Source organism: Vigna unguiculata, chromosome 3 (assembly GCF_004118075.2).
Source record: "Vigna unguiculata cultivar IT97K-499-35 chromosome 3, ASM411807v1, whole genome shotgun sequence".
Taxonomy (NCBI): Eukaryota; Viridiplantae; Streptophyta; class Magnoliopsida; order Fabales; family Fabaceae; genus Vigna; species Vigna unguiculata.
Genome location: NC_040281.1, coordinates 41,906,779 through 41,932,666, shown reverse-complemented (window position 1 = coordinate 41,932,666; position 25,888 = coordinate 41,906,779). Strand labels below are relative to the sequence as shown.

Genomic DNA, 25,888 nt, shown 5'->3' with positions numbered 1-25,888 from the left:
TTAGTTGGTTTTCTATTTGAATTAACATCAGTGCAAAAATTGCATTTCATAATGATTTATTATGGTAGTTATGATCCATATCCACCGTAATAAGTGAAAAGGTGACAAAATTGTAAATATGATGAGATTTCCTAGATAGTTATACCTATAACCGACATAGAAAGTGAAAGCGGTGACATTTTTTTAATAAAATATAAGACTTTCTATGTTGATTATACATGGAATCGAAATAAAAAGTGGGACATTATAATATAGTATGTTTAATTTCCTTCTTTTCCTTAGAATTATCGCACTACACTCACATTTTCCTCCTCTCTACACCAGACTCCTAACTTTCCTCACCGCATCCTCTTTGCACTGGTGTCTACTCCTTGCCTCGTTGCTCTGGTGGTCATCCTCTCCTCCTCCTCGTTCCAAAGACCATCGCTCTCGTGGCACTCCTACTCTCACTCTCGCAACTCTTTTGTTTCGTAAGTGATTGTTTTCCTCTCATTTAGTTTTTTTTTTCATTCTTATTGAGATCAATGCAGGTGTAATAATGTGTTTATTGTGTTTGCTATGCCAGGGCCTGATCTCATACCTCCTTGACAAAGAAGTACGTGACGAGAGTGGTATTGGAGGAAAAAGAAAGGGATGGTGAGAACGCAAACCTCGTGGATGTGAATGAAGAGACGAAGGAAGTGGAATAGGGTGTGAATGACAACGGTGCATGAGGTTGGGGTAAAGCATATCACCTATGATGGAAGTTTTGAGATCTTGCACCATTGTTGAGGATTTAAAGGTAACGAGAAATGAGAATTAGGATTTTATGGAGAATTTGGGAATGAAATGATAGTAGATTTGAACATAATGTGATGATGGAGTGAAGAAGAAGTATAAAAATTTCTAGAACTAACATAAAAAGTATAAACTTTCTATATTGGTTATATTTATATCAATTTCAAAATCGGCATAAAAAATCTTTTTTTCATTCTGTATATAAAAATATTCTCTACACTTAGTTACTTTTTTATATGGATATTTTAGTTATGGACTTACTTATATGTTTTCAATTTTAAATATTTGTTTCATAATGTGTTTATATATGATTATTGTTTAATTTTGTCTGCTCTTTACATTAAACAACTTTTATTTACATATTATAATGCAAATATTATAATATATTTCCTTTGTTTAAGTGTAGTTTGAACATAATATTTATATAGTATGTTTCTTGCTATAAATTATACACGTAACAAAAACTTAGTATTAGGATGTGATTTCTAGCTTGTTGAAAATTGTGAATATAATAGACATATTAATATTATTCTATTAGACTAAAGTTACACACAATCTATCTATCTATATACTATTATTATTATTATTATTATTATTATTATTATTATTATTATTATTATTATTTACTTCACATGTATATAATATTAACTCAAGTCTCAATAGGTAGTTTACATGTAATTATTATATATAATTTGTCGGTTGATATGATGGTTAAGAAGAAGATTTTAAAATTGTGAAAGGATTAATTGATAGATAACCAACATATTTAACGCAGAAGTTCAAAGTTTTGTAAAATGAAGATTGATTTAATATAAATTATTGTTTATCGATGTCACCTTATGTAAAGACTCAGTCAATTCAATATGTACATGTACAAATCTACAAATTTAAAAGCATAAAAGAAATAATAACCAAGGACTATTGCACGTATGTGATACGACTGATACATAAAATATTAACCATAAAGTAATTATAACAATACTGTGTGTTTGTAATGACACTGTCAAAAGAAAAGAAAAAGCTGTAATCACAAAAGAAAACGGTTAGAGATGTCAAAATAAGTTTCAACCCGTGAACCAATTTGGCTCACCAAGGTTCGAGTCGGGTTGGGTTGAGAAAAATTCAACTTTTTCAAGAGTGAGTTGAACTCAACCCGGCTCATTTAACCCACGGGTCCCACGGGTTAAACAGGTTCGAACCAGGTTGAAGGTGGGTTGACCCACTTAACCCACCAACATTTTTTTTTACAATTTTTTAATTTGTTTTAATTTTTTTTTAATTTTTTTAATAATTATTTACTACTACTGTTATATTTGTTTACAATGTCATATTTTTAAATGCTAGAATATTGCTTAATTATATTTGAATACTTTGAATGTTTAATTAATTTGATTGTCAAGATATATATGTTGATACTTTAATCTTTAACTATAATCTTTATAGTAAATTACTCAAGTAACCGTCTTATAAACAATTTTTTCTAAATTAGCGTGAAAAAAATGTATAATTTTTTTATTTATATTTTGTTGAATAGCATGACAGAAAATTTGTAATATTAGTCATGCTTTCTTAGACTATATGGATACTTTCTTGTAAATAATTCTTCATATATTGGTGGTGAGTATGATCAAAACATTGGTTCTTAATTTTACTATGATTGTCATCTCATGGGTTACTTAAAAATTTATTTAAATATTTGAATATTAATAAATAAATAAATAAATAATTTTTTTAGGTAAATTGGTGAACCAACCCACTTAATCCACCAATCCGTGGTGAGTTGAACCGAGTTACAAAATTTCTAGCTCACGATAAAGTAAGTCGGGTTAGATTCACTTATTTTCAACCCGACTCGTGATGAGTCAACCATCACTTTGACATATCTAAAAACGGTAAAAGGACATGGGTTCAGTAGTAATAAAAATAATATATTACCTTAATTGTGCTTTTTGTCCTTTTAGTTCAATATAAGTGTTTTTTCTTATCTTTATAGTTTTAATTATTAATATATTTAAAATGAGAAACTTTGATCCTCACAAGGTAGAAGGAAATTAGTCACTGTTTGGTTTACATAAAAGGAAATTAGAAGTAATATCCACAAAAAGAGAATTTTTGAATGAATATCAAATGCGATATAAGGATAAATCATTCTTAATATTAATATTCGGTGAAAATAACTTGACCAATTGAGAAATTAAAATATATTTTATTTAAATTTTTTTAATTAAATTTTCTTTATTTTTTAAATAATTTGTTTGAATAAATAAATTAAAATATTTTACATTTCAATTTTATATTTTTGAACAAAACAGTTGAATTTTTTTTGTGAGATAAAATTTAATTTTAATTATATTTATTTTAGTTTTAATTATGTTTTGAGTTCCTCGTAAATTTGGAAACTTTCATTTGAGTCTCTAATAAATTTTTATGATTTATTTAGTTCTTAAACTTTTAAAACTTTTTAATTGAGTCCCTACAATTAGGTATGACTAACTCTCCATAAATGTTACCACATAATATTTTATTACAAGAGACCCAAAATATTTTCTAAATATTTATTGCATTAAACGAAAATTATTTTTAAATTTAATTAAAATTATAAATTATAAAATACAAAAAATACAAAATTACAAAACTATAAAAATATAAAACATGAAATCAAAACTATAAAATTAAAAATTAAAAATTAAAAAATATAAAATTACAACAATTAACAAGTTATAAAAATATATATTTTCATAGTAACAAAATTATAAAATATAAAAATATAATTTTTATTTTTTTGTAAAACTATAAATTTATATTTTGTTAATTTTTGTAATTTTATATTGTTTAATTTTTATATAATTTTTCAATTACATGTTTTATATTTTTGTAATTATTTATTTATTTTTTACTTTTAATTTTATAATTGTAATTAATTTAAAAATTATTTTCGATAAATATAGTAAATATTTGGAAAAAATATCGTCATGTCATCACCGTCTTTTGTAACAACTATTATGTGGTGATGACATTTATGGAAAGTGACACGCCAAGATAAGTGTCACATCACAAAGTTAACATTCATACTGAAGTGTAGTGACTCAATTGAAAAGTTTTAAAATTTTAAGAAGAGATCACAACAATTGATTAAGGAGTCAATTGAAAGTTCATTCAAAGTTCTCATCTCTAAATTTATCAATGACTTCAACCTCAAACATAATTATGCCTTTATTTTAATGTATACATTTTTTTAATTAAATTTAAAAAATATTAGTCAACTTAAAATATTTAAATAATTTATACTATATAAGGACTAGAGAGTTCAGAGTATGAGGTTGAGTGAGAAGAATTTTAAATTTCACATAGGAATGACAACAGGACGGGGCGGGGACGGATTTCGCTATCCCATATCTATTTTCAGAGAAAAAATTCATCATCATCCTCATACCCAAACACAATGGGTATCAATTTTTTGTCCTATCCCCATCTCCGCCGAGTAATGGGTATAATCTCGTATCCATACCCGTACCCATTTTCTTACTACTTCAATATTAATTTTAATTAATTTTTATAAAATAATACAAATTACGGTAAAGGAAAAATAATATTATCAAGGTTAAATCATTCTAGAGGTCCCCATTTTTGTAGCGAAATCTCAAGTAGGTCCCCCCATTTTTATTTGACTCAATTGAGTTCCTATTTTGAGAAATTTGTTGCAATCAGTTCCTTTCCGTTAGTTGCACAGTAACGGTGTTAATTATGTGCCACTTGTCAGCACGTTGTGTTTTTTTTATCTTTTTTTAAATTTATTATTATTTTTTTTAATTTTTAATTTTTTTTTATAATTTAAAAAAAATTACCATGTGTCAATCTGACATTGTGTCACATGGCAGAGACAGTGTGATGTGACAGTGCCACATGTCACGATTGGATGTCAAAAATCTTAATGTAGTCCGTGTATTTGTTATTTTGTCTCAATTTGGTCCCAATTTTTTTAAAACTGAATCAATTGCATCCCTATATCAAATTTAATTTTTATATAAATTTTACAATGATATTTTTATTATAATTGATATTTTTAAAAAATTAAGTTTATTTAAATGTATATTTTGTATTGAACTTTATTTAAATATTGTTTCAAATATTTATATATCAATAATTTATAGACAAATGTTAAAATTGTTATAATTTTTTTTAAATTTTATATTTCAATTTATAAAGTTATTATTTTTAAAGCAACTCTAACATTTATCTATAAATTATAGATATATAAATATTTAAAACAAAATTTAAATAAATATCAGTGCAAAATATACATTTAAATAAACTTAATTTTGTTAAAAATATCAACTATAACTAAAATACCATTGTAAAATTTGTATAAAAATTAAATTTGATATATGGATGAAATTGATTCAGTTTTAAAAAAATTGAGACCAAATTGAGACAAAATAACAAATACAGGGACTACATTAAGACTTCTCACATCTAATAGTGACATGTGGCATTGTCACTACCACATCACACTATCTCTGTCACGTGGCATAATGTTAGATTGACATGTGGAAATTTTAATTTTTTTTCAAAAAATTATAAAAAAAAATTAAAAATTAAAAAAAAATTAAAAAAATCACGTGCTGACACGTGACACATAATTAACACCGTTACTGTGCAACTAATAGAAAGGAACTGATTGCAACGAATTTTCCAAGATAGGGACTCAATTGAGTTAAATAAAAATTGAGGGACCTACTTAAGATTTCGTTACAAAAATGGGGACCTCTGGAATGATTTAACCTATTATCAAATATTCAATATTATGACTATAATTTTTCTTCGATATCAAATGCTTTGAAATAAATTATAATTGTTTACATTTTAGATTAAAATACCAAATAAAATTTCATGAGAACCAAAACATTTATTAAATTTTCAAACATTAATGAAACCTAGTTGATAAAATTTTAAAAATATTTTTTAAACAATATAAAAGGAAAAAAATATTCAAATTAAAATATATTTTAAATGTTTATTTACTTCAATTTTTTAAATTCTAATAAATATTTTTTTATACATTAATAAAAGTTATAATACATCACTTGATCAAAATGACAGAAAGAACAAATAATAAAGATAAAAATAAAATTTTAACATATATCTTGTATCTTTTGAACTCCAATATATGTTGGATGGTGATAAAAAAATATTGATGACAATTACATTAAATTTTTATATTGTAGTAAAAAAAAATTATTTATATAATAGTGAAAAAATTACAATATGATTGATAATGAGTTAGAAAATAAAAAATAATTAGATAAAATATATCGAAATAGTATTCTACATGATAAAAATAAACAACAAATAGAACTATTAAAAAATTAACAAATGTTTGTCTTATAAACCATTTGAGAGAGAGACTATTGAAAAAGATCGCACAAAAGGTAAACAAATGTATAACTAAGGGTATGATAACATTAAAAATAACTTAGAGATCTAAGAAAACTTTTTAAATGTCAACATATATAATTAATGGTTGAGAAATAACAAAAATTTTTTTAGCGAAACAAAAGAGTTATTTAAATGAAACAAAAATTAATAATAATAAGTAAAGAAATTTCTTTTATATTACCCAGTAAATGAAAAGAAAATATACAATAAATAAAAATATTAAAAAATGATAAAAATATTCAATTGTGAGACATAAAGTTTTTTTAATTGACATACATGAGTTTAACATAATTATATAAAGGTTATGATAAGATGAAAAAATATATTGGAGATGAGATGCAAATGAGTTTCATGACAAACCAAATTATTATAAGAAATAAAAAATAGAAAGTATATATATATATATATATATATATATAGGGTTACTTAATTAAATTTTTAATATTTTAATAGTTTAAACGTGAACGAAGATATGGTGAAGATGAGTATTATGACGGGAACATGTACATCCTTATGTCCATCTCACACCCAACTGAAAAAGTCAGAAACTTCCTATACCAATACTCATACTCAATCAAGGAGAAGATTTTCCGTCAAAACAGAGACAAATTTGGACAATACTCACCCAACAAGATTATTTGTCATCTCTAATTTTAAGGATATTTGAACTTATAATAATTTAACTCATTGAAATGCTATAATGAATACTTACATATTAAATACTTTCTAATTTATCTATCAAATAAAACATTTTATTATAAGAAAATCTAAATTCTTCAAACACAAAATGAATTGCACAGAATTGAAACACCCCATTATTGAACTTCTCCAAATTCTTATCTTTTACTTTTATATAAATTATTTTTATTTTATAAAACATCAATTTAATCTTTTTCTTATTTTTCTCATATTCATAACAACTTTTATTAAAATAAATCCATGCTATAAGTTAATCGATATGAAAAACACAAAAGAAATTCAACTATATTCCAAGGAAATGTTTGTATAGAAGTTTTTGTGGTGGGAACCCAACGCCATAACTGAATGTTGAAAACTTAAATCCTTAGAGTTTAAGAGAGTAAAATTTGTTGCAGTGGAGGCTCATTTCTCCCCAAATAGCAGTGCAATCTGAGATCTGATTCAGATTTCTTTGCAACAGCAGAGATGAAGTGAAATCAGATCTGAGCTTCAGTTGAGACTGCGATTTGATTTGCGGAGAATAATGGAGTTGGGATCATCGGAATCGGAGGCGGCGCTTCCCCTTCCTCTGGCGTCGGAGTCACAGCAACCCTACGTCTCCGAACTCCTATCCTTCACTCTTGATCGCCTTCACAAGGAGCCCGAACTCCTCCGTGTCGATGCCGACCGCATTCGCCGCCAAATGCAAGAGGTCGCCGTCGCCAATTACCGATCTTTCATTGCCGCCGCCGATGCCTTAATCGCCATTCGCCACGAAGTCTCCTCCATTGACAACCATCTCGAATCTCTCGTACCTTCTCTATACTATCGCTTTTCATTTCATCTTCTTCTTATATTTCAATTTTCTAGCTTTGCTTATATTAAATTCAAGCTATAACGAAGTGGAATTGCTTATTGTTGCAAATGTGATTGTGCTTCGTACACATCTTAGGAGCATTTCGTTGGTTGGCATAAAATTAGGTGATTGGGTTCAACTGAGTGTAAAGCGTGTTACTAATTTAATTGGATTGGAAAACTAAAGGACATGTATAAAAAAACCATATTTGTATTGAATAACACTCCTCTTCTCAATCTGAATCATCATGGTTACAAAACTAAGTGGAAAACTTAGAAACAAGCATAGCTGAGAGCAATTCTGACAGTCCAGAATTTTCCAAGGAGCCTGTATTCCCAACCCAATCCCTATTAATTTGTACTGCGTGTCGCTTCTTCTCGCTCTCTTTCACTTCTAATTTATTTATGACACATAACTAGTTAACTTAGTGTTAATATTATTAGAGTTGAATAGCCCTGGTTTGTTTATAACAGAAACCAACCCAAGTTCTAATTCCCTGTGCTCACCCTTATTGCTCCTAGCATAAGCAATAAGGAATAACACACTGCACCAAAAGAATTAATCTTCTTCTCTGGGTACAATTCTTGTAAGTGGCGACTGATTACTAAGAATTCTTAAAAACCTGAGGATCGCGGTGGTGAATAAGAAACTCAGTGACTTAAGAAGGATGATCTCAGATAGCTATGGCACCAGATTTCTGCACCTTGAACTTTGAATAATCAGACAACATAGGAGTCAGGAGTTTAGGGTTGCACTGTCTCACCTAAGGGGACATTTCGCTCTGATTGAAACATTGTTAACCTTGTTCAGAGTCTGGAATGAGTGATAAGATCCAAGGTTCAGATTGTCATTGATTTTCTTAGCCTATGATCTACATCTATTGGGCTGTATTTTAGGAGAAACCCAGTCTCCTGGCTGCTATTCAACATTTCTGCCTAGGGACAAATCCACAAATTATTTAATGAAGGGCCAAAAGAAAAAAGTCTTAATTATAGACTTAAATAGAAGTTAAATACATCACGGACTTTTAGTTTTACTCTGGAGCAAAATTAAAAATTAATTAAAAGCACTTAATGAAAATTATTTATTCATACAATAGCTACAATATTGTTAAGGAAATTTAAATATGTAAAAAATAAAATACTATTCTAGAAGTGGTGTGGATTACGCTATGCTGTTGTACAATGACTTTGTAAGCTGCTGAACCCTGATGACAATGGTTTAGCAACCAATCTCTTGCTCTCTCATTTAAAAATATAATTGTGGCCTGAGTTGTAGACCAAAAAGACATATTGGAAGCTTTAGTGGCAGAAAATAACCTCTTGTGATTGTGTGCAATCTTCAATGGGGACAGCAATCTTGGCAGGTCACAAACTTGTTTGAGCAGGAAATAAAGTGACAGGTGAAAATTCTTTTTGAAGCTGTAGCTGAATCCAATATTTTATTACTTATATAAGTTTAACAAGTAAGTTATTGGGCTTTGTAAACTGAAGTATGCTATCTACTTGTTTAACCCAATTCATAGAAGAGGAGGCTAACATGAACTGGGGGATGGGGAAGGGGGTTCCCAATACCCCAAAAACAAATACATGTAGCAGTTATAAAAAAGTTAAGGAGGGGTATGGCCCACGCCTGCCCCCACTGCATCTGTTTGGTTCTCCCCATAATGCATATGACTAATAACTAAGTCATTCTTACTGTTATTAGAATTGAGCCTGACCCTGGTTTGTTTATGGCTGAAACCAACTCTAATCCCCTTTGTCACCTTATCCCTCTTAGCGTTCACTTTTTTCATTAGGTCTGTTAATGGTTTCGTTGACAAACATGTAGAAAGATTAGACAGCTTTCCTGCAGCTTCAATGTTTTATCCTGTTCTTTGTCGTTTATAATTTCCCAGCTTTTGTGATTATACAATTTCCTTCTCCTTGTCATAACGAATTTCTATTTATTTACTGTGTGTTTGGTCATAAACATTTGGCATTGAGTATTGATCTCCTCTGTCACAGATAAATGAGATCCCAAAGCTGACATCTGGATGCACTGAATTCATAGAATCTGCTGAGCAGATTTTGGAGAAGAGGAAGATGAACCAAACAATGCTAGCTAATCACAGTACATTGCTTGACTTGCTAGAAATTCCTCAACTCATGGACACGTATGTTAAAAAAGATAGACTATTTTATTACACTCCTGGGATTTTCACGTACTAATGTTCTTACATAGTATGAAGAGCTCTTCCTCTGTTAGAAGCAATGTAAATTACTTTATTTTTACAGATGTGTACGGAATGGGAATTATGATGAAGCCCTGGATCTGGAAGCATTTGTTGCCAAACTTTCAACCATGCATCCAAAGTAAGTTTAGATTCTTCTTCCACAATGTCTATAAGTCATTTAACTATAAATAAGATTCCTTTTCTTCGTGTTATGTATATATGTATGGTCTATATATATTTTTGTTCTTGTTACTAAATGTTTTTCCTGGGTGCAAAGGTTACCCGTGATTCAAGCATTGGCTGCAGAGGTTAGGCTGACTACCCAATCACTTCTTTCTCAGCTTCTACAGAAACTTCGTTCAAATATTCAGGTTTATGCAGTGATTATGATTTAATACTCAAAGAAATCCCACTTGATTTATCTATAAAAATGTTTTCTTTTGTAGTTTCTTATTACTGTATCTTTCTTTGCTAGTTACCTGAGTGCCTTCGCATTATTGGATATTTACGGCGAATAGGAGTATTCAGTGAGTATGGAATGCGTTTGCTGGTAAGATTTAATGATTTTTTTTTTTGGGTGCAGTCTTCCTTTGCCATTACTTGCTTGTCTCTTACGTCAAAATTTTCAGTTCCGTTGCATCTCCTTGGTCTCTTTTTTGGCTTTCATTTGACTAAGCATTTATTTATGTTTAGTTCTTGAGATGCCGAGAGGCATGGCTTACTGGTATACTTGAGGATCTGGACCAGTCAAATCCATACGAATACTTAAAAGGGATGATCAACTGTCACAGAATGCATCTTTTTGATGTTGTTAACCAATACCGAGCAATATTTGCTGACGACACATCAGGAAGCGAGGAAAATTATGATGGTGGGCTTCTTTTTAGCTGGGCAATGCACCAAATTACCTCACACCTGCAAACTTTGAAACTTATGCTTCCAAAGATAACTGAAGGTGGATCACTGTCAAATATTTTGGATCAGTGCATGGTGGGCTTCTTCTATCATACTCTGTTGATTTGAAATTGGAAAGAATATGATATTGTACAGACTACATAAATTCAAGGAATATTAGATTTCTAGCAGCCCCCCTTCCTGTGGAAAATTAGGTCAAAGGAGCACACTTAAGTTTGTCCTTCTTGCTAGTACTGCTTGACTAATACAACAAGAAGAGATTACATCTAACTTTCTTTTATTTTTCTGTGTTTTTAACAGTATTGTGCCATGGGACTTGGTTGGGTTGGACTAGATTTTCGAGGCTTGCTCCCATCACTTTTTGAAGAGTAAAACATGCTCCTTTAATGATCTGTTATTATATTAAGACATACATATAGAACATTTTTTAATATATATGATGGTTTCTTTACAGAGCTGTTCTGAACTTATTCTCCAAAAATATGAGTACTGCAGTAGAGAATTTTCAGGTAATGCTGTGAAGTTTAAATATTTTACATGGGAGTTACTGAAATTGCTTTTATGCATTGACCATTGGTTTATACAAACAAGTCAACATCTAGGGACCTCTTTTTCCTTTTTTTTCCCAATTAGTTGTCTATCTTTTATGTAGTGATTATGAGATGAATTTGTTCACAGTTGGTCTTGGATTCACATCGATGGGTTCCCTTGCCAGCAGTTGGCTTTTCTGGAAGTTCTGTTGGTGATGAAAATCACGAGGATGTCACTCCGCCCTCTAATTTGATGGAGCATCCACCTCTTGCTGTTTTTATTAATGGTGAGTCTAGTAAATGTTTTGTTCTAAATATCTTCATTACTTGTCCATTATCCTTTGCCTATTTTACATTACCACTCGCATGCTAACGTACATTCTCACTGTTGGAAATATAAAATAAGTACAAAATGGAAATGTCCATGGTTGATGGGTCATGTTTTAAGAAGCTTCTTTCATGAAATTACGTAAGGTGCTGTTAATCATGTGATTCCATGATGCTTTACGATGTATGCTTCATATTCTACGGATTTTATAAACCTTTGATAAAGGTAGGAAACAAGAGACATGACTGAATATGTGTGTCAACAGTCAATGTAAACAACTGAGTATGTTATTATATAATGTGGGTAATTATTACTGTGAAAATAATTTTATAACTAAAGACTCCTAAATATCTGATACCTCTTATCCATCTTAATGTCTACTATTTGGTGGCTGCAGGTGTATCAGCAGCAATGAATGAGCTACGTCCATGTGCCCCAATAAGTCTAAAACATGTCCTTGCCCAAGAATTGATAAAGGGATTACGGGCAGTTTCTGATTCATTGTTGCTGTACAATACAACGCGAGTGCTACGGGCTAACGAGTCAGGGCTTTTCCTCTCACTCTGCCGGTCATTTACTGAGGTATTTTATTTGTCTTACACAATGCATCTTCATAACTGATTCTATTCTGAGATTATCTACACTCGTCAATAGAATTACTCTACATATTGATTACTTAGTTTCCCTGCAAGGATGTCATCAATATTAGGACCTATAACCTAATGCAAACTCCTGAACCACTTCACTTAACCTGTTGTTCAATCTTAAGATGCTTTGTATAATCTATATTACCTTCAAATTCAATTTATAGGTTGCTTATCCTCATTGCGCAACTTGTTTTGGGCGTTGCTATCCTGGTGGAGCAACTCTTGTTATGGATGCCAAGAATGTTTATAATGGAATCAGCCGCCTTTTAGAGGCCTCCTCTGCACGAGAACTCCCAAAAGCAGTGAACAGTGGAGAATCGAAGAGCGTAGCTGTGAATGGCGAACTGCCAAAAATGGAAAATGGGGAAACAGCTGATGCCAAAGAATCTGAAACCGTCAATGGCAAAGAGGTGCACGCAGAGGACCCTGAAGAAGTCTCTAAAGAAGGTCCTGAAGAAGGCCATACTTCGCACACAGATCAGGAAGACACTAATCTTGAAAAGCCGCTTGAATAATGACATTAGAGATGAACAAGATTTTTAGTTTTTATTTTTGATATTGCTCCCCCGTTTCAGTGTTTATATCTTGTCACCGTTCGTTTTATTCTTCCTGTACTCTAAGACGGGCGTCGTCAGCTGTAATTATATTACGGGACTACATCATATGAATAGGCCTTAGAATTTGTGTTAGAAAAACAAAGAGATTACTTGTAGAGAACAGTTTTGTTTTTGGGGGATAATATTTTCATCTATGTTGTACCTTCCAAGTGCCTCGTTTCTGCTTTCCTTTTATTAACACCGTAGGGTTGAGAGAAGAAAAAATAGATTACGTAAGGCAGGACAAAAATATAGTTTTTATAATTTTAGTTTTAATATTTTAGAAGTACTTATCATAATATGATGTGATCTGCAGACTGTAAAAAAGGCTAACCCCATTTATTATGGACTCTTGAACTAAAGCTTTATGCCAAGAAAAAGTTCAGTTCGGTATATTTTCTTTTGAACAATATTTACATTGTCTCTGTGAGGTGGTTTTTTTTTTTTTAATGAAAGGTAATTATGAAGATATTATATATATATATATATATATTAATATATATTATATGTGTGTGATATTGTATCTTATCTTACACAAGAATTTGATATTACTTTTAATTTAAAATATTAAGACAATGAGTTAGTATGTCTTTTTTTTTATGGTGTGTTTAATTTTGTTATTTCTAACTATGTGATTCTCACACTTAAGATTATTTTCACGATTATGATAGATCCAAATCCTATGCTAAGGAACAACTTAATGATATAAATGAGGTGGAGTGTGGGTCATAAGGGTTATTGTCATACTAGAGAAAATGGAAAGATTGTGATATTTCGCATATCAGAAAACCATATAAGGGGTTTATTAGCATTTTGTCAGAGGGAGACGTGTAAGTGACTGATCTTACATAACTGTATTATAGTTCATTGACGAAATTAGTGAAATAATTAGTCCATTCTTCTCTCCTTTCCTCTGTTCTCTCTTAGAAGATTAGAGTAATTTCCTATTCAGCAAAACTTATAACCTACTCAAACAATACAATCACTTGATGCCTCTTATATAAATTGCAACTCTTATTACACGCTCACACACGATACAATTTTGAGGTATCGATGAGCAAATATGATACTTTTTCTGAACAAAAAAGCAAAGAGTGGCGTTGAGATATGCCAGCTTCGTTATTTCATATAAAATTGTAATAGTTTGTTATGACCGAGACATCATCAATAGGAAGAAGCTAACTGGCTAAAATTGATTGGACTAACAAAGTTGATGCCTCCTCCAAATACCGTCTCAGCAGCCAATTTAGAAACTTTCTCAGTAGGATGAAACCAATCCCAAAACAAGAACTCTTCTCGATTTGCACAAAGAGTAGCGTTGTGAGCTTTTATGCATCCATCTTTTCCATTCAGATACCCACTTCCGCAACATGCTGACTTCGTTTCATTCAACCCTACACGTTACCCAACATTCAAATACTTCATCACAAATCGTAGCAGTTTGGGTCGATTGAGTCAAAACTTATGTTTATAACGTAAAACCGGAATGATGAAAATGTTTACATGGTGGTGCTTACCGAAAGCAGATGCATTGTTTAACAAGGTGTTGGTCATCAGAAAAGAGTCAGCAAGTGAGTAGCGGAAGCCTTCCAATTCTGAACTCAGCTTCAGGAGAAGAAGTTTAGTCGTTGAATGGAACGCAACTGCAAAATCATTCAGTGCTTTCACACACTGCCCTCCATTGCCAGACGTTATAGCGGGACAACATCCTATGGGTGCAACGCTTATGATGCCAAATTTTCTAGCCCCCAACTCATAAAGCTTCTGCAGTTTTAACCCCAATACTTATACTAATCAACCAACCATGTCTTCTTTTATATATACCAATTGGGTGCTGCGAAAGTTGTTACCTTTAAATGAGAGTAGTATGTGTGTTGTGTAACAGATAAATATTCTTCTGCGCCCAAATGAATGGACCCACTGTCGTTACGTGCAAAATCGAAGAGATCATTGCTTCCAACGCTAATGAGAAACAAAGACTTCGAAACAAATGTATCAGCTTTTTCTCCTCCCAGTATCCCGTTGATTCTTGCACGAACCGATGCAAATTGTGCCACCTGTCTTTCAAAGAAAACCACTTCTCCCTACAAACATCAATTACAGATATTTATAACATTCAATCTATACAATCACTCCAACCAAATCTATAGAATCTTTATAAACTGAAACATGCAAAAAATATCTGATATCAGCATGCAAATGAGTAAAACAATGAGTAAAACACAGAAATTTGTACTTAAATCTTTCTTCACATATGTTACTAGTGATTACCCATTCCAAGGACCCTGTTTCTCTGAGAATTCCTGATCCCCCTGACGCGAAATTTACACCCTGCAGAATGTTATTCTTGGAACTGTTTTTATTTTTCTGTGAAGTCAAAAAAGGTGGTGGACTCTGCTGATAACCGAATAGCCTCGCTAGTTTCCACAGAACCAAAAAAAAGTGCAGGAAAAACATTCAATAAAAAACATTCCATAAGACTAATTATGTGAAAACAAATTCTTCAAATAATGTTTTTACCAATTTGGTCTGCAGTGTTGAAGCCATTGCTAAACCTTCCTGTGGGAAGTGAATTATAAAAATCAATGCCGTTGTAGGGGAAATTGGCCCTTGCTTTGGACCTAAGAAAATTGTTGGTTCCAACATCGAAAGTTGAGTCTCCAAATATGAATAATGGTGGCGCATCATTATTCCCATGAGCTACGTGCATGGCCAGAGAAAAGAGAACAGATAAAAACACCAAAGCATAGTTATTGCTGACAAAGGGTGCCATTTCTGAGCTTTAAACCCGTGAGAGATTATCACACTAGAGTAATTAATCAGTGTCTAATCTCTGGTACGAACCAAATGTAAAAACCGTAGAATTTATATAAACGTGGTACACGTAAAAACATAACGAAAAGGAAAGGTTAAAGATGCTGGTCATTGTCTCAAACAAATATTATAAGATAATGTTAAAACAAACATCGACATGGCCGACCATTGTTAGAATCAGCAGGAACGGTTCAAAGCATAATTCTCAATATATATACCTGTTTGTTTGTTTATTAATGTTACAAATATTTCTAAAAAGTGGTAAAAAGTATTTAAACTTTTTACTTATTTAATGAACAAAAATTTAAATGCTATTTTCTATATGTAGTTTTGGTGGCTTATTAATCACAATTAAGTATTTTTAACAACACAACATTATGAATTAACGTAGGTAGTGAGCAGGGATGTTAAAAAATTTGTATCCGTGGTATTTGCAAATAAAATTCACTACGGATAAGAAATTGATATTGTAAATGGATATCCTCGGATAATGGATACGGATATATTTTATACCCGCATGTTAATGGAGCGGATACGGATATCATACATGTAGATACCCGTACTCGCTATACTCTAATTTAAATTAAAAAATATAAATTATTTTGTTATTTTTTATCAATTGGTTTTAAAAAATCTCCATTTCTTTGTAAAGTGTCATTCAACACTATTTAAATAGGTTATTTGCACTTTGTTTAAAATTTAAGAATGTTATGCATTGTATTTTTACTTGAATTTATCGTTATGATATTTTATTAAATATTAAAATTTTCTTTTGGTAAATACCTGGATACCCATGAATATCTGTAAACATTAAAAGAAATATGCGGACACCGGCATAACGAATATATGTATAAATATAGATATAAATACAGGTACGAGATGACTATTTATTCAACAGGTAGTTGTATTCTGCCCTTCCCATTGATATTCTTAGTTGAGAAAATGAAACTGAAATTAACTGTGTGAAAATACTTGAAGGAGTGGTTGGAAGTTTGTGTTTTGTTTATTTGGTGCGGATAACCGCTTAAGTAAAAGTTAATTAAGCCCCGACATAGGTCTAAAGCCAAAATTTTGTGGTGTTATGAGAATTTATGACGTTGCTCAATCACTGCTTTGTGGCTGGTTTTATTGGAGGTGGAGAATATGATGGCGTGTGTTAGGTTTTCGATTATGAAACATGTTGTTTTCTTCTCAATGCTTTGTTTTGCTTTAACAACATTGGTATCATCGTGTACAATTTTCCAATGGCAACCATTTACTGGCCCCCACCAAGGTTTTTTTTGTTCATCACTTTCAGACAGCCTTTTCATTTTAGTATACTGCACACACACTTTTGGCATCGTTTTTTTTTTAAATGTTGGTTTACTTACTCATTCTATGATTTTGAAAAAAATATATGAAAAGAATCAATTTTAAATTTCTCTCGAATAAATTATCTAACAACCTGAATTTTCCCTTGCCCTTTCTATGTCATACTCTTATTTCATACATAAAATATTATGATATTCTTATTTTATGTTTTAGATAATAAAGTTATTATATTTATTTAATATTTATATATTTTTATTAAAATCAATGAAACTGTGTTTTATTAATCTTAAATCAGTATCAACTTACAGAAAGACCAAACATAAAATATTATGCTAATAGAAATTACCAGAAACTATAATAAGATAGAAGAAAGACTAATAGTAAGGAGGTGGGTAGAAACAATGCTGATGCAAATATAGAAAGAAAAAAAAAAGCTTATACACTTTTAAATTCACTTTCCCTCATATAAAAATTCACTTTACATCATATTCTAACACTATAATAATATATTAATTACTTATAAAAAATTATTATAAGTAGTTATATTTTTTTAAGAATGTCATACACTATTAAAAAAACTCATATTCTTTTATTAATTTTTTTTTAGGAAATACTAACAAAATTTGTTGTGAAAATTTTTTTGTAAGAAATTGTTACCAATTTTTTAGAAAAATATTTTGTATGAAACAACAAATTTTGTAAGAAATATTTGCAATTTTTTAATTTTATAGGAAATAATTATCCATGAAAGAATTACCTGTCAATTAAGATTCTTATAAAAAGTAACAAAAAAAAATCTTTTCTTACAAATTTTTTTTAAAAAAAAAAAATTCATATAATATAAGAATTTTCAGGAGTAATATCATTTCCCGTATAGAAAATATGGCTAGGAAGAAAATTAACACATATTGTAAATAAATGACTAATAATAAAAAAGATTGTGGGGAACATGAGAGACGACAAATATTTCTTAAAAATAATAAGAGAAAGTTCAGGTTAAGTATATAAATGATAATTTTAATGTAATTAATAGTATTACGAATGGTTAAAGATAATTTAAATACAATTTTTTTTTAATTTTTTGAGGATAAAATTGTGATATAAATTTTGTCATCTATGCTAATGATGATATTTAATCTTAATATTAGAATATCCAGGACTTTTTCTTATCTCTTATATTCTCCCAATAATGTTTAATCTTTTTACTTGCATTATAAATAACTACATTAAATAATTAATTATAATTTTAAGATGGATTAAGGAGTGTTTTTTCTACTTTTAAATATAATAAATAAATAAAATAATACTATGTAATGATACAAAAATCAAATAAAATAATACAAAAGTTATTTCCTTTTCATTTTTCTTCTAATCAAAACTAGAGATGACAAATAAACTCGTTCCCGTGAGTATTGCCCAAACTCGTCCCCGTTTTGATGGGAAATCTCCGCATTGACTAGGTATGAGTATGGGTATGGGAATCCCCGATTTTTTCAATTGGGTATGGGGATGGAATGGGGATGTACATATCCACGCCATAATACCCGTTCCCGCTATATCTCTATCATCGTTTAAATTATTAAAATATTCACAATTAATTAAGTAATCATATATATATATATATATATATATATATATATATATATATATATATATATATATATATACTTTCTATTTTTATTTCTTTTAATTATTTGGTTTGTTATGAAACTCATTCGCATCTTCAATATATTTTTTTATCTTATCATAACCTTTGTGTAATTATGTTAAAATGATGTATGTCAATTAAAAAAATTGTATTTCTAACATTTGAATATTTCTATTATTTTTTCATATTTTTATTAATTGTATATTTTTCTTTCACATGAGAATGTTTAATACTCTCAATTTAAGTGTTTAATAGCATAAACCTTTCATTTACAAGGTAATATAAAAAAAATTACTGATTATTATTAATTTGTGTTTCATTTGAAGAACTTTTTTGTTTCGCTAAAACAACTTTTGTTATTTCTCAACCATTGAGTATATATGTTGATATTTGAAAATTTGTCTTAGATCTCTAAGATATTTTTCATCTTATCATATCCTTAATTATACATTTGTTTTCCTCTGTGCGATTCCTTTCAATAATATCCAAATTTTTTATAAGACACACTTTTGTTAATTTTTTAATATTTTTATTTTTTGTTTATTTTTATCATGTAGAATACTATTTCGATATATTTTATCTAATTATTTTCATTTTCTAACTCACTATAATCATACTTTAATTTTTTCACTATAATTGTATAAATAATTTTTGTTTACTACGATAAAAAAATTTAATGTAACTGTTATGAATATTTTTTTTATCACCATCTAATATATTGGAGTTCAAAAGATACAAGATCTATGTTAAAATTTTATTATGTTTATTATTTGTTCTTTGCATCATTTTGATCAAGTGATGTATTATAACTTTTATTAGTGTATAAAAAAGAGATTCATTATAATTTAAAAAATTGAAGTAAACAACCAATTAAAATGTATATTAATTTGATTTTTTTTCTTTTATATTTTTTAAAATTATTTTTAAATTTTATCAACTAGGTTTCATTATGTTTGCAAATTTAATAAATGTGTTGGTTGTCATGAAATTTTATTTGGTATTCTAATCTAAAATGTAAACAATTATACTTTATTTCAAAGTATTTGATATTAAAAAAACAATCATCCTCCTAATATTGAATATTTGATAATATTGTGTTTCCTTTGCCATAATTTTGTATTATTTTATAAAAAATAATTAAAATTAATATTAAAGCAGTAAGAAAACGGGTATGGGTACGAGATTATACCCGTTACTCGATGGGATGGGGATGAGACAAAAGTTCGATACCAATTGGGTTTGGGTATGAGGATGAAGATGATTTTTTTTTACGGAGATAAATATGGGATAGTGATACCCGTCCCTGCCTCGCCCCGCCCCGTTGCCATCCCTAATCAAAACTATATTTTTACTTATTTCTTACTTCTTTATCTTCAATTATTTATTTTTTCAATAACAATCCAAGCAAATTATTAAAGACATCTCTAATATAAAAAAAATATCAAATTAAATATTTTTTTTTAAATATATTGATGTGTCATGTTAAACTTGAATTTCTAATTTTTAAATAAGATCATCAATCATAGAAACATAAAACTATTTCTTGGTCTGAACACATTTAAATATAATAATTAAATTGATTTTTAAATTATAAAAAGTTAAAAAATGAATGGAAAGTTTTAAAAGAAAGTGTTAAATACAATGGCATATATATAGATTTTAGCCAAAATAAGATTCTATGGCATGACTCTAATAAGATCTTAGCTGCATTGTACAACTAGTAGATTTTGGACAAATAAGTGACACACTGTATAATTGTCTTTTAACTGCCAGTTGTCGAACGGTATATTCGTTCTTCCAACAAAATCATGTTTTGTAGTTTTAGAAAATTTGGACTATTTGGCATTCATTTCTTCTGTAGAATCAAAACCAGGCGCCGCAAACAAAATCTTCAACAAAATCCAAGGAATTACCAACAAAATTTTTCATTCTTCTACAATATTGTTTTCAAACATTATTTGCTTCCCCTGTTATGTACATGTGTACATAACTCACTTCAGATAAAATTTACATCTTATATATAGAGAGATGAAAAGAAGAAAGAAGTGTAATTAAATATGTGACGTCATTAAAATGGATAAGAAAATGCAATGATAGACGAGAAATATTCTTAAACTTTGTTGTATGTATATAATTGTACAAAATAATATTTGTTTAGTATGAGAAGGAAGGTTGATATATGTGGCAAAAGATGAATATAAATTTTTAATTGAATCGTCCCTATGCGGATTCCTTATGATGCAAAACATATACTCTGGTTTTTGTTGTAAGTTTCACCGACATTCACATTTACTCAATTTGGCTACAAACAAAAAATGTTTAGTTGTACTACTTTCTTGTTCCGCGGGTCCTCATCAACTATTAAAAAAAAAAAACAGGAAAATACAAATAAGAATCAATAAACATTAATTTAAAATTATTGTATTTTTTGGTATAAGTTATGTCTACATTGATGATTTTATAACCTTTTCAGCTTACGAACCATGTTTTTTTGTTTCATATATGCGTTTGGGCGCTATGGTATATGTATCCAACAAATGTAATACTCAAAAACCATGAAAGATTATATTTTTAATTGCGTAATATGATTTTTTTTTATTTAAGTGAAATTGTATTGCCTTTTATTATTTTTTATTTCTATTTTTTTATCAAGTATAGATAGTTGTTGTCTAATAATTTTGGTATTTTCACTTATTTCGCTTCGGTGTCTCCCAAACCATCTCTAAACATATACATGATTCACTCAATATTTCTCACAAACTTTTTTGCATGGGTAAAAAGGATACTTTTTATATATTATTTCCATAAATTTTTGAATGGATAAAAAGAACATTTCCCATACAATACTTCCTACATATTTCTTTGTATGGATAAAAAGTTTATTTCACATCTATCTATTCAAAGGTAAAGTTCCTTCATTTGATCAAATTTCACTTCCCGCCCCATTAAAAGCTTTTGAAAAATGTTTTCATAAAAAAAAAAGTGATTTATTTCCAAAAAAAAAAATCAAAATTGTTTATTGTATTCCAAAAATAATAAATTCCAGAAAATGATAAAGTAAAAGAAGTAATTGTCTATTCAATTATGCCATCCACTTATGTGGCCTTTCCCATACCCAAGCAGCTCAATCACTTATTTTCTCACCATGACAAGCCCAAAGTTCTCCCTACAATGGATGGGGTTTCTTCCTGCATCTCCAACTTTTCTTCTGCATCCTTAAAACTTTACTGTGATGTCAAATATATCCCTCAGTAATTATATTTAGGATAATGATAGAATGCCCCCTTTTTTTGACCCTCAAAGTTACCCGCCTACGTGGCACTTAATATTTTAATAATTTTTAAGGAAATGGGACCAGAAACGCGTGAGAGAAGTTGGAGTGAATTGTGAGGTTGTGATACACGCGCAAGAGAGGAAAAAGGAAAAGTTAGAAAAACAGAACTTTCACTTGCGGTTTAAACTAAAGGCGAGAGTGCGGCGAGAGTGCGGCTTGAGTGCGGCTTGAGTGCGGCGAGAGTGCGGCGAGAGTGCAGATTGCTGCCATAGCTTCGTGCGTCGAATTGGAAGCCCTACTTTGAAGTGTTCTTGTTCTGCAAATCAAAGGGTGCTCTGGTATGTTTTACTATCCGATTACAAACCCCTATTTTTATGATGTTCTTCCCCAAATGAAACCACTATTTTTGTGATGTTTTTCCGGAAATGAAACCCCATTATCGTATTTTCTTGTTCGATGATTGAAATGGCATTTTGATGAGTTGTTCCCCAAATTGTTCCTCAACTTAACAAAATCTATTTTTTTGCAGGTTGTAAGTTTAATGAATATCACATTTTTTGGTGGATATGACACTCCACATTCAACTCCGATGACATTGACAAACACATTCTCAGCTTTGTGGTTGTTGTTTGTGAATGACATTTGATGTTTTTTGCAATGAGCAACAAAACCAGAATTGTGTAATTTGTGCAGGATTTGCCTATATTGGATTCAATATGTTTGTTGTTCATCAACATTTTTTTAAAAACTAACTTTTTGAGTTCAATAATCAAGTGTCCTTTTGTTAGTCCATAAGTGCCTTTTTACGTTTTACGTTTTGTACACGTAGTACTGCAACTGCTTTTAAACTGTATAATTACGTGAAATATGGTTTGGACATAATCCAAAGGCCGTCCAAATAATTCCATCACCATCAATCATCAGCAAAAAACTTCAATAAGTATTTGAAATTGAAGATTGAATTAAAAATAAAGTTTTCTGGTTCGAGATTTAAGTGTCCTCTTATGATTCCATAAGTGCCTTTTTACGTTGTAATTTGTGTACAGGAAGTACTGCAACTGTTTTTCTAGTCTATCATTACATAATGATAAATTTGTACACAATCCAAAGGCCATACAAGTATTTCCATCACCATCAATCATCATAAAACTTCATTAAGTATTTCAAATTGAACATTGAATTCAAAATAAAGTTTTCTGGTTGGAGATTTAAGTGTCTACGTCTGACTCCATAAGTGCCTTTTTACGTTTCCATTTTTGTACACCAAGCACTGCAACTGGTTTAAAACTGTATAATATCGTGAAATATGGTTTGGACATAATCCAAAGGCCGTCAAAATAATTCCATCACCATCAATCATCAACAAGCAACTTCAATAAGTATTTGAAATTTAACATTGAATTAAAAATAAAGTTTTCTGGTTGGAGATTTAGGTGTCCTTTCTTGACTCCATAAGTGCCTTTTTACGTTGTAGTTTTTGTACAGGAAGTACTGCAACTGTTTTTCTAGTCTATCATTACATAATTTGTGTTTTGGACACAATCCAAAGGCCATACAATTATCTCCATCACCATCAACCATCACCATAAAACTTCTTTAAGTATTTGAAATTTAACATTGAATTAAAAATAAAGTTTTCTGGTTGAAGATTTAGGTGTCCTTTCTTGACTCCATAAGTGCCTTTTTACGTTGTAGTTTTTGTACAGGAAGTACTGCAACTGTTTTTCTAGTCTATCATTACATAATTTGTGTTTTGGACACAATCCAAAGGCCATACAATTATCTCCATCACCATCAACCATCACCATAAAACTTCTTTAAGTATTTGAAATTTAACATTGAATTAAAAATAAAGTTTTCTGGTTGAAGATTTAAGTGTCCTTTTCTGACTTCATAAGTGCTTTTTTACGTTGTAGTTTCTGTACAGGAAGTACTGCAACTGTTTTTCTAGTCTATCATTACATAATTTGTGTTTTGAACACAATCCAAAGGCCATATAAATATCTCCATCACCATCAACCATCACCATAAAACTTCTTTAAGTATTTGAAATTTAACATTGAATTAAAAATAAAGTTTACTGGTTGGAGATTTAAGTGTCCTTTCTTGATTCCATAAGTGTCTTTTTACGTTGTAGTTTTTGTACAGGAAGTACTGCAACTGTTTTTCTAGTCTATCATTACATAATTTGTGTTTTGGACATAATCCAAAGGCCGTCAAAATAATTTCATCACCATCAATCATCAACAAACAACTTCAATAAGTATTTGAAATTTAACATTGAATTAAAAATAAAGTTTTCTGGTTAGAGATTTAGGTGTCCTTTCTTGACTCCATAAGTGCCTTTTTACGTTGTAGTTTTTGTACAGGAAGTACTGCAACTGTTTTTCTAGTCTATCATTACATAATTTGTGTTTTGGACACAATCCAAAGGCCATACAAATATCTCCATCACCATCAACCATCACCATAAAACTTCTTTAAGTATTTGAAATTTAACATTGAATTAAAAATAAAGTTTTCTGGTTGGAGATTTAAGTGTCCTTTTCTGACTTCATAAGTGCCTTTTTACGTTGTAGTTTCTGTACAGAAAGTACTGCAACTGTTTTTCTAGTCTATCATTACATAATTTGTGTTTTGGACACAATCCAAAGGCCATATAAATATCTCCATCACCATCAACCATCACCATAAAACTTCTTTAAGTATTTCAAATTGAAGATTGAATTAAAAATAAAGTTTTCTGGTTGGAGATTTAAGTATCCTTTTCTGACTCCATAAGTGCCTTTTTACGTTGTAGTTTTTGTACAGGAACTACTGCAACTATTTTTCTAGTCTATCATTACATAATTTGTGTTTTTGTACAGGCAATACTGGAAGTTTACTAATACAATCGAAAATAGCACAATTGCCTTCCCAAATTAAAGTATATTGATGTTTATATTACCATGTCATCATGAATGTATCTGTCAATGTACAAACTACATATTAACTCCAACAAATGATTAAACAATATATACAATTGTGGCAACATAATTGACTTTGTCTACCTCAATCTAACTATCCCTATGTAAAATTGTCTCAAAAATCTTGTGATGGAATTATAATTTCTACATTCACAGTAGCTATTTCTTCAACAGCAGATCGTAGTGCTGAATAACTTCATCGCGAAGGACATTATCTTCATTTAAAACCCAATCACAAACGAATTTCTGCCTAATTAATTGCAGCTCCTCCTAAAAACAACATCAACACAATGTTACCAACTGTAATCTTCAAAGAAAAACAATAAATAATAAAACATATTATAACGGTCAACTTACAGTAGTGTAGTCAGGCAGGGCTTTGCCATTAAATTGACTAACACCATCCCACATCTCTATGAATTTCAATACTAGGACCCCACAGTCATGACTCTGCGAAATGAAATACAACACAATATTCAGACATCATTAAGCAGTGCTAAATTACACTCATTGAACACACAAAATGTTAGAAGTTACCCATTAGGTTGAATTGGAGTGTCCACACACTGCACTTCAAAAGATGGCTTCTTGTCCGATTCACAATTTAATAACATACACAAAACACTTACTCGTTCATGTTCTAAAACTTTATCTTTCCTACTCTTTCCAGCCATGATTCATCAACAACCTATAAAAATTTAATAATAATACAATAAGGAATCACAACAAAACAAATTCAACAAAAAATACACTTCACAAATCAAGGAATCATAAATTACTTCACAAATACAACAACCTGTTATGACGGGAATCAAAAATAAACTTCACATGTCCAATTGGAGAAATTACTTCATATGGCTAATTACTTCATATGACGGGAATCAACAATCCAACAAA

General features: G+C 30.0%; 2 protein-coding genes across 3 annotated transcripts; one reads left to right on the top strand and one right to left on the bottom strand.

The window, feature by feature from the left end:
• The first annotated feature begins 7,194 nt into the window (after positions 1 to 7,194).
• On the top strand, positions 7,195 to 13,152 carry LOC114178518 (conserved oligomeric Golgi complex subunit 8). Of its 2 annotated transcripts, none has more exons than XM_028064476.1 (11): positions 7,195 to 7,702; positions 9,754 to 9,902; positions 10,024 to 10,101; positions 10,240 to 10,333; positions 10,438 to 10,512; positions 10,656 to 10,952; positions 11,178 to 11,245; positions 11,332 to 11,386; positions 11,556 to 11,694; positions 12,133 to 12,317; positions 12,547 to 13,152. In XM_028064476.1, exons 1-11 carry the CDS (start codon positions 7,436 to 7,438, stop codon positions 12,895 to 12,897), a joined length of 1,758 nt encoding a protein of 585 aa, XP_027920277.1. In that variant the 5' UTR covers positions 7,195 to 7,435; the 3' UTR covers positions 12,898 to 13,152. The 2 variants fall into 2 exon arrangements, with proteins under 2 accessions (XP_027920277.1, XP_027920278.1); XM_028064477.1 differs by lacking the exon at positions 7,195 to 7,702 and adding an exon at positions 8,906 to 9,149.
• A 795-nt stretch (positions 13,153 to 13,947) lies between these two features.
• On the bottom strand, positions 13,948 to 15,935 carry LOC114178995 (GDSL esterase/lipase At5g55050-like). The gene is made up of 5 exons (XM_028065170.1): positions 15,499 to 15,935; positions 15,250 to 15,395; positions 14,829 to 15,062; positions 14,496 to 14,742; positions 13,948 to 14,372 (listed from the first exon to the last, which is right to left on the bottom strand). The coding sequence occupies exons 1-5, from the start codon at positions 15,749 to 15,751 to the stop codon at positions 14,143 to 14,145; spliced, it is 1,110 nt and encodes a 369-aa protein (XP_027920971.1). The 5' UTR covers positions 15,752 to 15,935; the 3' UTR covers positions 13,948 to 14,142.
• Positions 15,936 to 25,888: the final 9,953 nt, after the last annotated feature.

Bases quoted from the DNA above. Each gene is read 5' to 3' on its own strand.
- LOC114178518 (XM_028064476.1), top strand. From the start codon at position 7,436: ATGGAGTTGGGATCATCGGAATCGGAGGCGGCGCTTCCCCTTCCTCTG. The intron at 10,102-10,239 runs GTAAGTTTAGAT...CTGGGTGCAAAG, and splicing joins CTTTCAACCATGCATCCAAA to GTTACCCGTGATTCAAGCAT. The intron at 11,387-11,555 runs GTAATGCTGTGA...ATTTGTTCACAG, and splicing joins CTGCAGTAGAGAATTTTCAG to TTGGTCTTGGATTCACATCG.
- LOC114178995 (XM_028065170.1), bottom strand. From the start codon at position 15,751: ATGGCACCCTTTGTCAGCAATAACTATGCTTTGGTGTTTTTATCTGTT. The intron at 15,396-15,498 runs GTAAAAACATTA...TGTGGAAACTAG, and splicing joins CAACACTGCAGACCAAATTG to CGAGGCTATTCGGTTATCAG. The intron at 14,743-14,828 runs GTAACAACTTTC...TTAAAACTGCAG, and splicing joins CATACTACTCTCATTTAAAG to AAGCTTTATGAGTTGGGGGC.